Consider the following 16,519-nt stretch of genomic DNA (forward strand, 5'->3'; position numbering starts at 1 on the left):
ATGTTCGGAGTTAACTCCTCTCCTGGAATGGCCATTTTGAAGCCACTATCAAATGCCAGCATTTGAATGGTTTAATTGGTTCACTAGATCCCACCGTCCTCCCGTTACACAATCATGGAATGGTTAGCGGGGAGCCTACTGAAGGTCCCCATAACTGCCATCTTGGTACGGCTGACCTTCATAGGAAACCAACATTTACATGGCATACTGTAATATCACTATCAAAGGTGGGCGCAGGTTCAGTTCAACTATAGGGACAAAGTAATAGCAAAAAATAAAGAACAATGTTTTTAAAACTATAAAACATATATAAAAATTCAAATCACCCTCTTTCCTAGTTTAAAAATACATTTTAAAAATCTGGTATTGTCAGACCTGTCAGTGTCCTATCTATCAAACCATTAAAGTAATTTACCTGCATGGTAAACGCTGTAAAAAAGAAAAAAAATGAGATGACAGAATTGGCATTTTTCGGTTGCCGCGCTTATTACAGAAAGGCAGAGAATAGCTATCAAAACGTATTTACAGCATAATGGTACTGGTAAAAAATGGCAGCTTGCCGTGGATAAAAAAAAACCCAGACAGATCCATTGCCGGAATAATAAAAATGAAATCGGGCCCACACACCTTTAGTAATAAGTTAATGTATAGGTGCACACAAATATTCTATGTGGACAATATACAAAAATATACACACATGATGCATCAGCACACTTCGATTAATGATAGAAAATTATAATAAATGATTGCTCTTGGAAAAAGAGGAGGAAAAAATTAAAACGTAAAAAAGTAAAAATGAAAAATCACCTGGTCCAGATGGGATTAAAGAAATCCGATTTATATCTGTGAAATTCCCCATCCCGGCTTTTTTCTATAACATTATGAAGTGTGGGATGGTTGATGTGACCATTCAAGACTCAATCCTTTTTCTGGTTCTGACCAGGTCTCCCTTTTATGTTCCAGGCCCGAGCTTCTTGATCAACTTCGTGAAACCAGAGCAGATAAGAAAAGATTAAGGAAAGCGTTACGAGAATTTGAAGAGCACTTTTTACGACAAACTGGAAGGTAGTCTGGAAATATTAATGATATGATATAGCTAATGTGTAGAATATCTGGACACTGTTAATTGTTCTTCCTAACAAGGGTCTACAATTAAGTGGCCACTGTCATTATAACAAGCTTTGCATCACTCAATACTATAGGCGAATGGAAGAAACGTTGTGATATATCTTATCAGAGAACTCTGCTCCTTTCTCCACTTATGAGACACTTCTCCTACTCCACTTTACTCATCCACTTTGAAAAAAAAAACAGCTAAAATCCACCTTGTTCTAGACCAGACGGACATCCTGCTCACTGATGTGTGAGCCTATTAAAATCTATGGAGGTAATAGGAGTAGAGCGAGGAAACAAGCAGAGGCAAAGAAGACAGGTGGATCTTGCTGCACTTTATAGCCAGTAATTTACTTCTCCCCAGTGCTGGATTCATATCTACCCTGCTTGGTATTGATGAGTAATGTCATCCATGCTTCTGCAACTTCTGAACATGTGCTACATAGAGCTAGGAGAGCAGGAATCCCTCATGTCTGTGTTGTGCTGTATAGAGGAGACAACATAGCAGCAGGTCTCTATTCACCGATTCAGAGAGATCCAAAAATTAGAGAGAGAGCCTGCAGAGAGGAAAACTGGTGAAAAATGCAAGTTAAAGTCATATAAAGAAATTGTGTTATACCAAATTTCAGTTTAATCTGAAAAATTACCTAAAAGAGCATGAACACTTTAAGACAAACAACACTAGAACTTTTCTTTTTCTCAGTCGCTAGTATTTTATAAGGGGTAGTCTTGTTTTTATCTCAAATTTTCCCCAAAACAGTCACCACATGGGAAATAAAGCATTAAACATTCTCTCAATAGAAAAATACAGGGGCCAAAGGCCCAGTCAGCTCACCAACAGACCACAGGAGCACGTGAACCCGTCCTGACCCAGACGTAGCAGCAGCTCGAAGACGTAAGAAATGTGAAGATTGTTCCAGCTTCACCATGATGAAGATCTCTTAGATCGAAACGCGTAGCTATTAGCAGGTTTTTGTCGCTGTTCACCTTCCCTTTTGTGCAGGGATGATTTTTAAGGATATGGATCAATAAAGGACTTTTAATTGAAAAGGAGCTGGAACAATCTTCACATTCCTTACGTCTTCAAATTAAACATTCTCCATTGAAAACAATGGACGGTCCATAAAGTGCGTGGCCATTCTAGGTTGTGTAGAGCAAGTGACACTTTTAGTAGATGTTTGGGCCCCGAACTGAGGACTCACCTCTATTAATTGAGAAATGCCTAGTGGGAAGTGTAAAAATGTTTGCACTCCTTAGTTCATTCATGGACCTTTATTGGAAATCGTGGTATTAGCTGCTCTAAGTTTTCATGACTTGATCATAACTACTGGCAATCCATCATCAGATGCCGCCTAAACAAATAACCCAGCGTGTTCTGCAATAGATGACCTGTTGGCTTCCCGGACAAGTGTCTTCTAGTAAATACTTGTATTTCCAGTTATATGACATTCTGGAGCCTCTTTCCTTATACAGTCGCTCATTGTTGTACCGTTCCTCTTCATTCCTACTGGAAAATAAACAATTGGAGGTGCGGATCAGTCTACTAAGGGACACACCTCTTTGAAAGTGAAATGGTAACATTATCAATTTAGTCATAAATTTGTGAGCAAAATAATACAGAGTTATAAGAAGTGTTTCAGAGTTGTTATTGAACCCCTTACTGTATGTAGCGGGTTCATGAGCTGACAGTATGGGTGCCAGCTGTATTATACAGCCTTCCCTGAGTGTAATGGTCAATCTTGACTGTGGCATTTAAGAAGTCAGGACGCCCATTGGCTTCTCCAGTACTGAGATCGTGGACTGTCACTGAGTAGTCATGCCAGTCGGGAGCCTCCTATGAACACGCTATAAATCATCCCTTCTCTTTCCTATAATGAAAACAGCCAAATCTAAAAAATATATACATACACATATTTGGTATCATAACATGCATAATTGTCAACTATTAAAAATGGAAATATTTATCCCTTGTAGTCAACACCTATATATATATACTGTATATTCAGGAGGCACTCGAGTTCCCATGGTCTTCCTCTCTCAGGAGGCTAATCTGCATATATAGATTCCCAGAGGAGCACCAGCAGTCTACCTATGACATCTTGGCACTGCCCTCGAGGAGAAAGTTTACTCCTTATTTTATTTCTTTACTTCTTTTTCACTTTTGGTGTCATTTTTGCTTTTTATTTTTCAGAAGTGCACAGAAAGAAGACAGAATACCAATGGCTGAAGAGTACTGTGAATACAAACAAATCAAAGCGAAGCTTCGGTTATTGGAGGTCTTGATCAGCAAACAAGACGTATCGAAAACGATCTAGAGCTGGCGGCTCTACCAGAAGCGGTATTGAAGAAGAATGAAATCGCTGTATTTCTGCACACTCATGTATGACACTGACATTCTGATGCACTTTAATATCACACACTACCTGATAGGGAGAACAATAGCAATGACCAGGGATGACGCAGAGCTAATGCCTGCTGGGCTTTGTAGTGTCTCGGATATAGACTGTTGAGTTGGGAATCGACAGTGGGAAAACCAAATTTGGGCTTACTTGATGCTGTCCCGGTCACGGATACAGTTCTGCTGAAGGGCATTATGGTGGTAATTGGTTAGAGGTCGATTGAGTTAATAAGGCTTTTACCATTTTGTGTGTTGTTTTTTTTTTCTTTGCCAAACTCTTAATATTTGAAGAATGACATGTTTAACTAGCTCCCCGATATTCCGCTGTTTCTACAACCTGCTTCATTGTCTGAAGTGCCTTTGATACGTTGTAGGCATCACCCACAGAACAGAGAACACAGTTATAATGTAACTTTAATAGAGGATTTCAGAAAATCTATTTATGCCATGTACAGGCTGTATATATTTATTCTCTGGCGACCTATTTTTAATATTGAGCTGTGGGTTTTATCATATTTTTTTTTAATTTTTCTGTTAAAACCATTACGTTCTTGTCTTCAACCAAAGGCCAACAATGTAAGCAACAAGACTGCACTTTCTGAGAACGTCATTGTAATGTGATCTACGAGAGAGATGTTTTACTGTCATATATATGAAGGTGCGCGGAGCCCCGACTTACAGAGTCACGCGGCTCGGCCTCCGACGTTTCATATCTAGTTTCATATATTGTAAAAGCAAAAGTATTTTTCAGACTATTTATTTTTTTGAACATCTTTGTAAAATTAAAGCAGCGTTGCATATATAAATGGATAAGGAAATTAAACCTAACTGAGCAAATATCCGGTGATAATAAGCACAGGCTCCTGACAATTGAAACTACATACGTGAAATTTCCGATTTTTTTTCATATATTTCATACAGCTATGGAGTCCTATAAAATAATATTGTCCACTCACCGCCTTAATTCACGTATTGATTGTCTACACTTTACACACTAATATTCTCTTTGTCGTAATTGTCGTTTTGAACATTTTCCAGTAATATTTTCTCACTTCCGTAAATAGACTTTTTGAAAACTTTTGGCGTGTCCTCAAGGTATGTCAGAAGTTTCTATCATTGGGGATCCAGGTGCTTTGCCCTCCCCTGATCACTAAGGGTTCATACAGACGATCGTATATATTGGACGTGTGCGATCTGATTATTAATCACTGACCCATGTTGTTCAATAATGCTGATCAGATGAACTATTTTTTTTTTTTTTTTTGGTTCAACTGATCGCAATAAAAAAATCGTAGCATTCACTACTTTCATCCGAGTCTCAGATAAGACTCAAAAAAAATCGCGTCCCACACGGACCTTCTGAGCGGCATCCTATTTCTAGGGATAGATTTCTATTATAAACCTAGGAAACTGTATGTGGTCATCTACATGTTTTAATGTAGCTGTATGAAAATGGATCGCACACGGATGTCATATAAACGTAAAAAATGGAGGCCTGGATGTAACATGGACGAAAATTGTAAAAAAAATCTCATGAGTTTTCTGGATGAAACTCAGACGGTTTTTCAATCTGCTCTCGCCCTTAGAGGACAGCAGCAATCTCCTGAGCTCTTCTTCTCCTTAATTTTAGCAGTCTCTAGGGATCTCAGAACTTGAATGTTCTTGGAGGCACTAAAATACACGGACTCCTCCAAGGCCTCATGCACATGTGTTTTTATTTCCTATATTTCCAACAATGTGTATATTACAGTAGCGTCCCCAATGACCTGATGATGGGAACACCCAATCTCTGGTCAAGCCGGTGTCTAATAGACATTATTACAGACGACTTGGCTCTCCTGACGTGTCAGTTTTAGACTGCCCGTAATGGTTTTTCCATGCACAACAACATGGAGTCCGTATTAATTTAGAACCTTTTCCCATCAAATTGGAAACAGATCCATAAAAGCAAAATTGGAATAATTACTCCGGTACCTTGGATACAAATAGCAAACTTTCGGCCCACAATCGGCCTTTGTCAAGCCAGTTCCAAAATAACAAAAAACACATTGTGTGCTTTTTGTCATTTTGTAATTTGCTCGAGAACGGACTATTGTGGGCCCAAATGTTGCTGCTTGACATTTTAATGCATTTTTGACAATAAAGAATTGGACTAATTACTCCATTGCCTTGGATACATTTTGCTTTTTATGTCTGTTTTAGTAAGTTCCCTATACAATATTAATTCTGGAGCAAATTTTCATGCTGTTCTTCTGTTACTTCACCGGGACGTGTATAAATAAAGAGCTACACATTCGCCTTGTCGATGGAGCTTGTCCCTACAGCCTTCGACACTATACAAACAGTGCAGACTTTCTATGGACACATCTTACTAGTGAATGGAGGTGTACATGGTAGAGTTGAGCGAATATGTTCGGAATCAGTCGCCAAATCTGAATTTGCCATATTCGTGCCAAATTTATGTTTGATGATTTTGATGATCGGTTCCCAACATATTCGGTCATTTCTACTCCCTTTGACTCCAATGACGTTCGGCTGTGTTCTGTGAATATTGCAAAAACAATATTCGCCGCCGATCGTAATCTGAACCAAATTTTGAAAAATTCGCTCAACCATAGTACCTAAGGCCGGTTTCACACTGACAACATTCACTGCTCCTGTTTGGACGGCAATGTGCAGACTGGACACAGGTCTCTTGACCCAAATTTAACAGCCTCAGGAGACAAAGCAGACAGTCTGAATATGGTGATCTGTACGTGGACTGAAATGCAGATGTGTGATACCGGCTTAAGTTTATCAGTTTATTCGTTCATTTCTAGGAAGGATAATAGAGAAGTAGCACAATGCAGAGCCCTAAGATGGAACGGGTGTTCCAGAATGATCATTCTATGGGGATTGCAGGAGAGAGGCCTGCTCCTGTTGTGTTTCTCCTACACGGGAATATTTGGGGTGAAGCGAAGAAGAGCTCAGACCACTGAAGATTTGCTGCTCCGAGCCAACATTAAGATCCGATCCACATTGTGATTTTTGATATGTGCCTCACACTTCTAAGAATTAAGCTTGTAAGTTATTGTGAAAGGATTAGAAAATAACATATTAAGGATCTAAAAGGGTTACCCGGGAATTGAAAAAAAAAAAAAAACACCTTGAAAAGTACTAAAAAAAAACAATAAACATAACTCCTGTTACATGCCCTGCTGCTCCAGTGTCTTCCATGGTCCCTACTGTTTGTTTACTATGCGTCAGGGGTGACTTTATAAACTTCCATGTTACCACTGCAGCCAATCACCGAACTCCATAGTCTCCTGTTATATACACAAGCATCAGCACTGAGGCCAGTGACCTCTTTGGGGCACTGACGCAGCTAAGGATATAACGGGATCTTAGGGGAAATTATTATAACAATTATTTATTTTTAGTACCACTTTCCTGCTCTTAGGTGATTAATTAAACCCCCTTTAATGTTTGCATCGGGACTGAGCAGATTCCTGATACCCATGTACCCTAATCCTTTAAAATGCATGTGTTTTTTTCATTGTCTAAAGACATCTATTCGCATGAAACCTCATTACATTTCTTTAGCAAAGTACAATCATAGAGAAACTTTCCACTTACTCGCAACATTTTGGAAACTTTTTGAAAAGCAGATATGTTGGATAGTTTTAATCTGGATGTGGCTATAGATTTCAGTAGCCATAACTGATATTAAAAAAAATGTGAAAAGTTTCCAAAAAACTCACTAACTACACTTAAACAAAATCTGTCAGCAGGTTTTTGCTATGAAATCTGAGATCATCATGATGTAGGGCAGAGACCCTGATTCCATTGATGTGTCCCTTGCTGGGCTGCTTGGTGCAGTTTTCTCTGCTGTAGATGTAGCAGTGCTATAAATTCTGAGCTCTGTATAACCCCGCCCACACCCCTGATTGGAAACTTCCTGTATATATTGTCAGCAAGCTGCCAATCCGTGGTGGTGGTGGGGTTACACAAATTATTGCGACTGCCTTGCATATGACACCTAGTCCAGCAATGATAATCTCCTGCTGATAAAACACTGATTGTATTGAAACTACAGCAAGCTGCTGAGCTAATGACATCCTTGGAATCAGGCTCTGTCTCTACATTATGCTGCTCTCAGATTAAATAGCAAAAATTTGCTGAAAGATTCACTTTACTATATTTTTCAGTATCAAGTATCCAGTTTATTGGGATCCACTAGAGATCAATTTCTCAGCGCACGTAGAATGGTGATTTCATTGCTGTATAGAACACTTCCTATAGTGAAAAATACAATCACTTACTAGCAGGGCCTTGCTGATTATTAAAAACAATTATTTTTTGATTGTCGAGTTTGTGGTCTTTTTTTTTTTCTACATGTTAAAAGAAAAAAAAATCCTTAAAAAACTTTTATTTTTTTGACGAATGTTGAAATATGCAAAGCTGCCTTAATCTACTCATGATTGATTCTATTTAACTATATCAGAATAAAGTCTTATATCTGAGTACAGAATGATCTGTGGTATCAGAGTATGCTGCTAATGTTCCCTTTTCTACACACGTGTCACGCCGGCACCCACAACACTCGAGATCTGTCGTGTCTTTTGCTATTGTGCTTAGCACTTGTCGTTTTTTTTCTTGTTTCTTGTTTTTTTTTAACTATTCCTACCAAGTCGAAACCTTTCTACTTCTCTTGTATCCAAAGTGCATGATTTTAAAACAGACATTTTAAAATTGTTTATTGGGAGTGAAAAAAAAAAAAATATATATATATATTACCATTTGCAAGTGAAATAATTTTCATGACCTTTTGTGATGGTTGCATTATATCTGATTTTGTTTTTAAGCATACTTTATGAATCGGAATGACTTCAGTTCTGTTTTTAATTAAAATCTTTGAAGCAAGAATAACAGGAACGTATACACGACTTGATGGAAGTTTACAGTCTACATCTTTGAGAAGGGAAAAAATGGTTTATGACATGTATACACTTGCTAATAAAATGTGCTCTATATATTCTATATGATTTGTAAATATTTTATACAACGGTACAAATAAAATATTTTTCTATCATATTCATGATGGTGGAATACAGTATTTGTTTTCCTGTTAGCTAGTATCTTAACATTTAACATTTTGTCGAGCGACATTGGAAGTGCTGACGTTTCTAGACTTGGAGAGCTCAATCATGCTGAAATTACAAATTTTCATGCTTTTTTTAATGTATTATTACTATTTTTAGTTCCCAATAATTTTTAGTAACTTAAAATAATTGCTATTTAGACACCCCAATAAAGCCATAATTGGTAGTTTTACCTTGCTAAAGCAGACTACATATAGTTTTGTTATGTTTGGCAAACAAACGGTATATAAACAGCAAATGAACAAAAAATATATATATATTAACATTTGCAACACCTAAGATTTTAACAGTTGGCAGAGAAAAGAATGGTCTTGTAGTGGTTATGAGCAGCATCAACTTCACAAATAATAAAAAAGGTTTTAAAAAAGCTATTTAAGTCCTTTGCTGCGGGAGGAACTACAGTGCAATGCCAAGCAATGCCTTGCAGGCTTCGTCAGGCAGCGAAGGGGTTAAGGAGTTCTAATTTCGGTGTATGCTTTTGGTGACAGCTGCATTTTTGCATGCTTCCGGACAAAATGTCTGGTAAGAATGAAGAGGGAGGGTTAACTGCCATACGGTAGACCGAAAGGGCTTTTTTTAACGTCCAACACTAATGTTGCAGGTCTTGCAGCTGGGATCTTTTTTTGCGTTGGCGGTAGACAAGCTCATTAGCTGATGACCAATGATTTCTGCCACTGTGCCACAAGAGAGATCCACAGGGTCAGTGTAAATGACTTCCAAGATTACATCTTGGGCATGGCGAAATACAAGACTTCCCTCCTCTTCGGTACAGGTCAAAAATTTGTTGTCGCTCAGGCTCAGTTGAGGAAGACGCTGCTTGCAAAACTCATCTCCTGGAGATCCCACCGGAGCGATGACCACGATCACGTAGTGATAAGCCGTGTACATACAGTAAAAATCCCCAAAGTACAGATTAGTGTTTGGGTTGAAGAGTTTTTCAGCAGGGATCTCGACCCTATACCTTCCGTACGGTGAATCTTGAGGGGGTTTGCCGGTGTTGAACTCGGTGCTGCAGCTGAAAAAGATTCCTTCCAGTTTAGCACTTATCGGAGAGCCGTGGCTGCCGCTGTTGTCTTTTAGAGAAGGCTGCATGACATTCCCATGCTGTGTCCTGAAATGAGGAAAATATATAAAAAATGCATGTCCAACTATTTTTAACTATGTTACAGGCATAATAAAATAATTATGACGGTGAACAACATTTTCACTGCATACAGTAAATCGGGCCCTCTAGAAAACACATCTGTAAAGTGAGACATAAGGGCTTTAATTATTAAAAATGTATCAAAGTAAAGTGTCTTTTTTGACTATTCCGAGTCTAGCTCTATCGTTAGGACTTGTCATCAGATCAGTGGTGTGCATGGTCGCCAGCTGTCCCAAAATTCCTGAACAGTCCATAAAAAGGCCCTTTTTTGCCCTCTCCGTAAAAAAAAATTTAAGGCATCTGTGATTTATTTGAAGCTGAAGAAACTTATACAGATTATTTTGACTGTAATTATTATTTTACAGGTTAAAGTGAATGCCTCTCATTAGAATTATTCACTGTTTACATATATTACATATAATCGTAATGACTTATGATGGTTTTCCAATGTGTCCATAACAAATATTGACTGTGATTTTTTTGATAAGCTGTCTGGAACAAAATAAAAATTCAAGTTGGCAACCCTGGTGGTGTGCCGTTTCCCGGGACCCCCTATAAATTAACTGATTGAAGGTTGTGGTAGACTAGAAGTGGCTCTGCTCCAGACCGATACTTCAAGCTTTCCATCATCTACTTGATATCAGTACAACCCCTTTAAATTACTCTGATCAGTATTTTCTCTGGACTATGGCATCAGTGCTATCGTAATACTACATGATATATTATTATACATTACTAAGAGAATACAGTAAGACTGAAATGCCAAGTTGCATATGCTCCAGGGTCCTTACTCTCTTCAGCCATTTTCTCCTGGACTTCCATTTCTCTAAAACCTCCCAGTGTCAACCATATTATCTCCTACAGGGATGATGTTTTTGTTCTGAGCTTAGTCATCCAAAGGACCTCCTCTCATGTCTCGTTGGCTGTCAATCATAATGTAGCCTCACCCCCATCCCCTGTAGCCACGACTAAATAGCGGGAATGTGGCATGCACCATCCACTTGGCGCCTGATACAACTGTACATCGTTGGATCGGGTCGGCCACAAATAGAGGTAGAATTTATTGTTGGCTCTTTGTTAATAGACGAGGATGCTGTGTTGTACATGAAATCCCCTTTAAAACTTAGCTTTTAATAATATAAGAATAAAACCCTGACCCAAAACAAACCTTGGTTAAATAACCAATATTAAAATACCACCATTAGGTAACCTGTTGAGGTGCTACAATAAAGCCTACTACTCACCACTGCCTTGCTGTGGAGGTTGGCACCCTAAGAGTCGATTGTTTGGCGCCCCCACTCTACGTAGGCTCTCCCTGACTTCCCTAATAAATCCCTATCACTGTAGGTGGGAAAACAAAATAGTGGAGAAAAGTGGTGAAATAAAAGTGGAACCAAGCAACCCCAACAAAAATTAACAAGCACCTCCACTTATGATATAAATAATAATGATAATGCAGCACATCGCTTGATAGCGAACTCCGTCACAACAACCATTTGGGTCCAACAATAACCATATAAGTCACCTATTTGTCCCAGCTTGTAATAATAGCGTACATAGACACAATAGAGACCGGAATAACGGACCAAAAAAAACGGTGAAAAAAAAAATTAATTATAAAAAAGACAGAAGGTCACTTAGCGTGTGCTGGCGTCACCCCGAATTAATAGACGAGGATGCTGAGCAGGGGTCCCTCTCTTTTTAAAGGGAATCTGTGACCCCCAAAATCGAAGGTGAGCTAACCCCACCAGCATCAGGGGCTTATCTACAGCATTCTGTAATGCTGTAGATAAGCCCCCGATGTATCCTGAAAGATGAGAAAAAGAGGTTAGATTATACTCACCCAGGGGCGGTCCTGCTGCGGTCCGCTCCAATGGGTGTCGCGGTCCGGGGCCTCCCATCATCATAGGATGATGTCCTCTTGTCTTCACGCTGCGGCTCCGGCGCAGGCGTACTTTGTCTTCCCTGTTGATGGCAGAGCAAAGTACTGCAGTGCGCAGGCGCTGGGCCTCTCTGACCTTTCCCGGCGACTGCACACTGCAGTACTTTGCTCTGCCATCAACAGGACAAAGTACGCCTGCGCCGGAGCCACAGCGTGAAGACACGAAGAGGAAGTCATCATAAGAAGATGGGAGGCCCCGGACCGGACAGCGACGCCCATCGGATCGGACCGCCCGCTCCTGGGTGAGTATAATCTAACCTCTTTTTCTCATCTTTCAGGTTACATCGGGGGCTTATCTACAGCATTACAGAATGCTGTAGATAAGCCCCTGATGCTGGTGGGCTTATCTCACCTTCGATTTTGGGGGTGACAGGTTCCCTTTAATGCCCATATTCCCCAAAAAGCATAACGGTTGCTCTGAAGAAACAACATCTAACAACAACAGTGCTACCTTATACAGCATGTGTATAGTATTATAACAGTATTATAAATTGTACTACTAGGCCAGTCCCTTATATTACGCAGGTCCTCTACATAGCCAGACTTTGATAGAATTATTATCAAAATGTGATATTAGACATGATGATACAGATTGTACCGTAATTTAAAGGCAAAATGCTGAAACAATTCAAATCCAATAAGAATCCAACCAAGTGCAAAGGTCCTTGAAGGCTGTTTCTCTAACCAGATGGTGACCAATTACTAACAACCAATATGACGCATGTCATTATTGTGTAAATGGACTTTTCTTGCAGCCTGACAATTCCCCGATCTGGGAAGATCAGTGTTGGTGAGGTGGTAATTTTATCTCAGGAATGATATATCAAGGTTATATTATAATTTTAGCAACAACATCACAAAACTCATTTCTTAAGGATCTTAGGATTGCTTCTGGACTTAAAGGTAATCAGTTAAAGCATACTTGAATGGATGTGTATAACAGGGGTCCTGTTCACAGTTGCCTGGCAGCTCTAAAAATGGCTATTACCAACAGGCTTGGCACTAGCAACTCTGAAGAGGCTTGGCACTAGCAATACCATTTACTAGGTTGCCCTGGCCTTCACACTTTAACCCCTGTTGTGCAAGGATCTGGTCTAACACAGGGACCCCAGGATAGGGGCACGAGGTCGGCCACTATTCAGTGGTGTAGGCTGGCAGAAATGGTAGGTAGCCGGTTCAGAACCAGGTGGGCTGACAAGGTTCACAAATGTCAGAGAAAGGTCAGTAAACAAGCTGAGGTCAGAAAATGGAAAATCACTAGGAACGTTTGTGTGTGTGAACCAGACAAGCAGCACAATATCTTCAGGTTCCAGCAGAGAGCTGGGAGCTTAAGTAGGGTGTGGTGCTGTCCCATTGGCCAAGCCAGGGAGCTGATTAGTCTGTCAGTAAGTGGTGTGTGAGCTGTAAGCTGAAGCACATGGCACTACAGGTCTCAGCCACCCTACTCAGTCCCATCAAAGAGTCTACGCAGCCCAGAGCTTCTGGTTCCGATGTCTCGCCAATCACCAATGCCGCTAGCAGAATATGGCGTAACCTGGTGACCAGTGCAGATACCGCAGGAACCAGTCCTGGTGGAGATGTAAAATACTCTCTGCATTTTGTAGGACCCTGGTCTCTCTGCAGTATACAGTTCCCAGCTTATGAGATTAGTTGAGAAGCAATCATTGCAGACAATCCAGGAAAAGATGTCTGGACAGGTAAAGCCATGTTTTTACATATCGTAAGTGTTCTGTATTTTCCTGTGACAAAAATCTGCTGCATTTAACAGTTAAGCAAAGTGGATGTGATTTCAAGAAAACTCATGACCACTACGCGTGTAAAGACGTCATTGAACTGGACTTTGTTGGGTTTTTTTGGTGCATTTTCGTAGAGTTTTATGGAGTGAAATGCAGTTGGATTTTCAGTGCAGAATCCTAGTATTTTTTCACTAAAGCCTCATAAAAAATTCTACTTCAAATCCCACAAAAAAATATCATGAGCGTTTTTCTGTGGGCTCCTACAGAAAAAAGTAGTTTTTTTGGAAAAAGTATGGTTCTTTTTTTTACTTATTACACATGAGTATCAACGTAAGTCACCGATCTAGTGATTTGAGCAGTTTTAAAGATCAAAATACTGAATGCCTTCCTATACGCTTTTCAAGACCAGGTATGTTACAGTATTAATTATTATCAATTAACTACTTACTGTGTATAGTCAAAGTATTCTTTATGTTGGTTGCGATAAAAAACTGAAAATTTCAGCATGCGTCCTGCAATTGCTTCAGCTTTTTCCATTAGTTGGTTTAGGTGTACCTTTGAGTAATCTGGAACAGAAAAATGAAAAATATATATATATACAGTATACACATGCTTTTTGACCAATATACCAGCACCAATAACTATAAAACTCCACAAGCTAATATCAGAAATATGGCAAGACACCTCAATAAATGTTCAAAAATAAGATAAAATCAGATGAAATAGAGAGTGAGGACACAGGAAAAAAGCATTACTTCTCCTTTACAACGTGTACACATATACAGTATATACACACACACTACAAAGACAAGCTATATACACTGCTCGAAAAAATTAAAGGGAACATTTAAACGACACAATGTAGCTACAAGTCAGTCACACTTCTGTGTCAACCTGTCCAGTTATGAAGACTGATTGTAAATCAATTTCTCCTGCTGTTGTATAAATGGCACAGACAACAAGTAGAAATTATAGGCAATTAGTATGACAACCGTTATAACGGCGTGGTTCTGCAGGGGGTGACCACAGATCATTTCTCTGCTCTCATCCTTTTTGGCTGTTGTTTTGGTCACATGTTGTCATTGCTCTCACCCCTATAGCTACAGTAGCATGAGACAGTGTCTACAACCCACAGAAGTTGCTTAGGTAGTGCAGCTCATCCAGGTGGCACATCAATGCCAGCTGTGCAAGAAGGGTAACTGTGCCTGTCAGCACAGTGTCCAGAGCATGGAGAAGATACCAGGAGACAGCCCGGTACACAAGGAGATGTGGAGGGGACCATAGGAGGGCAACAACCCAGCAGCAGGAACGCTGCCTCCTTTCTGCAAGGAGGAACAGTGGCAGAGCCCTGCAAAATGACATCCAGCAGGCCACTAACATCCATCTGTCTGCTCAAACTGTGAGAAACAGACTCCATGAGGGTAGTATGAGGTCCTGACGTCCACAAGTGGGTGCTGTGCTTACAGCCCAACGCCATGCAGAGCAACTTGCATTTGCCAGAGAACACCAAGATTAGCAGATTTGACATTGGTGGATGAGAGTAGGTTCACACTGAGCACATGTGACAGAGGTGACAAAGTATGGAGATGTTGTGGAGAACGTTCTGCCTGCAACATCCTTCAGCAAGACAGGTTTGGCAGTGGGTCAGTAATGGTGTGGGGAGACATTTCTTTGTAGGGCCGCACAGCTCTCCATGTGCTCGCCAGGGGTTCCCTGACTGCCATTAGGTACTGGGATGAGATCCTCAGACCCCTTGTGTGAACATATGGAGGTGTACTGGGCCCTGAGTTCCATCTGATGCATGACAATGCTAGGCCTCGTGGCTGAAGTGTGTCAGCAGTTTCTGTAAGATGAAGGCATTGATGCTATGGACTGACCTGCCCATTCCCCAGACCTGAATCCAATTGAGCACATCTGTGACATGTCCAGGTCTGGGAGGAGATCCCTCAGGAGAACATCCGCCACCTAATCAGGACCTTGCCCAGGCGTTGTAGGGAGGTCATACAGGCACGTGGAAGCCACACACAACTGAGCATCATTTCCTTGTCTTGAGATATTTCCACTGAAGTTGGATCAGCCTGTTACTTGATTATCCATTTTCATTTTGAGGATCATTCCAAATCCAGACCTTCATGGGATATTAATTTTGATTTACATTGAACATTTTTTTGTTGCATTGTTCTCAACGCATTCCACTATGTAATGAATAAGGATTTGCAAAGATAATATTTCATTAAGCGGTACATGTGGTATTTTAGTGTTTCCTTTATTTTTTAAGCAGTATACCTATATATTTATTTATTCACACAGCGAGTGAAATAAGAATTGAAAATGTCACCAATTTTCCAAGTAAATATGTTTGTAAAGGTGCTATTGACATGAAATTATCACTAGATGTCAGTAATAACCCATCCAATTCACACAGGTCAAGACATCAAACCATTGATGTCCATAAATTAAGTGTAATAATGATATATATATGTATACTAGATGGAGGCCCGATGCTATCGCATCGGGAGGGCGATAATGTCACGATGAGGGCAGGCATGCGGCGTTGAGAATCTCTCCCCCCATGTGCTCTCCCACCTATCCACTCTCTCTATGCCCATGTGCTGACTTCTCCCGTCTGTGCTCTACTGACATTACAGCAGGTGATCGCAGAGGATACATTTTGTGAGGTAAAATATTCTTTATAAACAGTCAGTGAAATATTTTACCTGACAAAAGAAATCCTCTGTGATCACCTGCTGTAATGTCAGTATTATTTTTTGCTTCCGCCCCTGCCCAGGAGATGTGGTATGCTCCGTACACGGTCAGACACAGTCAATTTTTAAAATGAACTTTCGTTAGTGGGAAAACCACTTTAATGTGACCGGCTTCCTTTGCCTGTAGACATGTCGCTCATCTGCCGCCGGGATCAGCCACATGATTTACTGCGCCTGCGCGGAACTCGTGCAGGCGCAGTAAATCAGACCGCCGCCATCTTTGTGCAGACAGATAGCGGCAGTCACATTAAAACTGCACATGCGCTCCTCCTGTACAAAG

The 16,519-nt window shown here is 40.3% G+C and overlaps 2 protein-coding genes across 6 annotated transcripts in view; one reads left to right on the forward strand and one right to left on the reverse strand.

Moving 5' to 3' along the window:
* FAM13C (family with sequence similarity 13 member C) overlaps positions 1-8,584 on the forward strand; it is a 451,356-nt gene extending 442,772 nt beyond the window's left edge. For all 4 annotated transcript variants that reach the window (XM_077258855.1, XM_077258856.1, XM_077258857.1 and 1 more), the window contains 2 exons: positions 964-1,065; positions 3,305-8,584. In XM_077258855.1, coding sequence (XP_077114970.1) covers positions 964-1,065; positions 3,305-3,428 — 226 coding nt within the window. In that variant the 3' untranslated portion in view covers positions 3,429-8,584. The remainder of the gene's footprint in view (positions 1-963; positions 1,066-3,304) is intronic.
* PHYHIPL (phytanoyl-CoA 2-hydroxylase interacting protein like) overlaps positions 8,231-16,519 on the reverse strand; it is a 158,701-nt gene continuing 150,412 nt past the window's right edge. For both annotated transcript variants that reach the window (XM_077258859.1, XM_077258860.1), the window contains exons 4-5: positions 13,923-14,040; positions 8,231-9,763 (exon numbers count right to left, since the gene is read on the reverse strand). In XM_077258859.1, coding sequence (XP_077114974.1) covers positions 9,229-9,763; positions 13,923-14,040 — 653 coding nt within the window. In that variant the 3' untranslated portion in view covers positions 8,231-9,228. The remainder of the gene's footprint in view (positions 9,764-13,922; positions 14,041-16,519) is intronic.

Source organism: Ranitomeya variabilis, chromosome 4 (assembly GCF_051348905.1).
Source record: "Ranitomeya variabilis isolate aRanVar5 chromosome 4, aRanVar5.hap1, whole genome shotgun sequence".
Lineage (NCBI taxonomy): Eukaryota > Metazoa > Chordata > Amphibia > Anura > Dendrobatidae > Ranitomeya > Ranitomeya variabilis.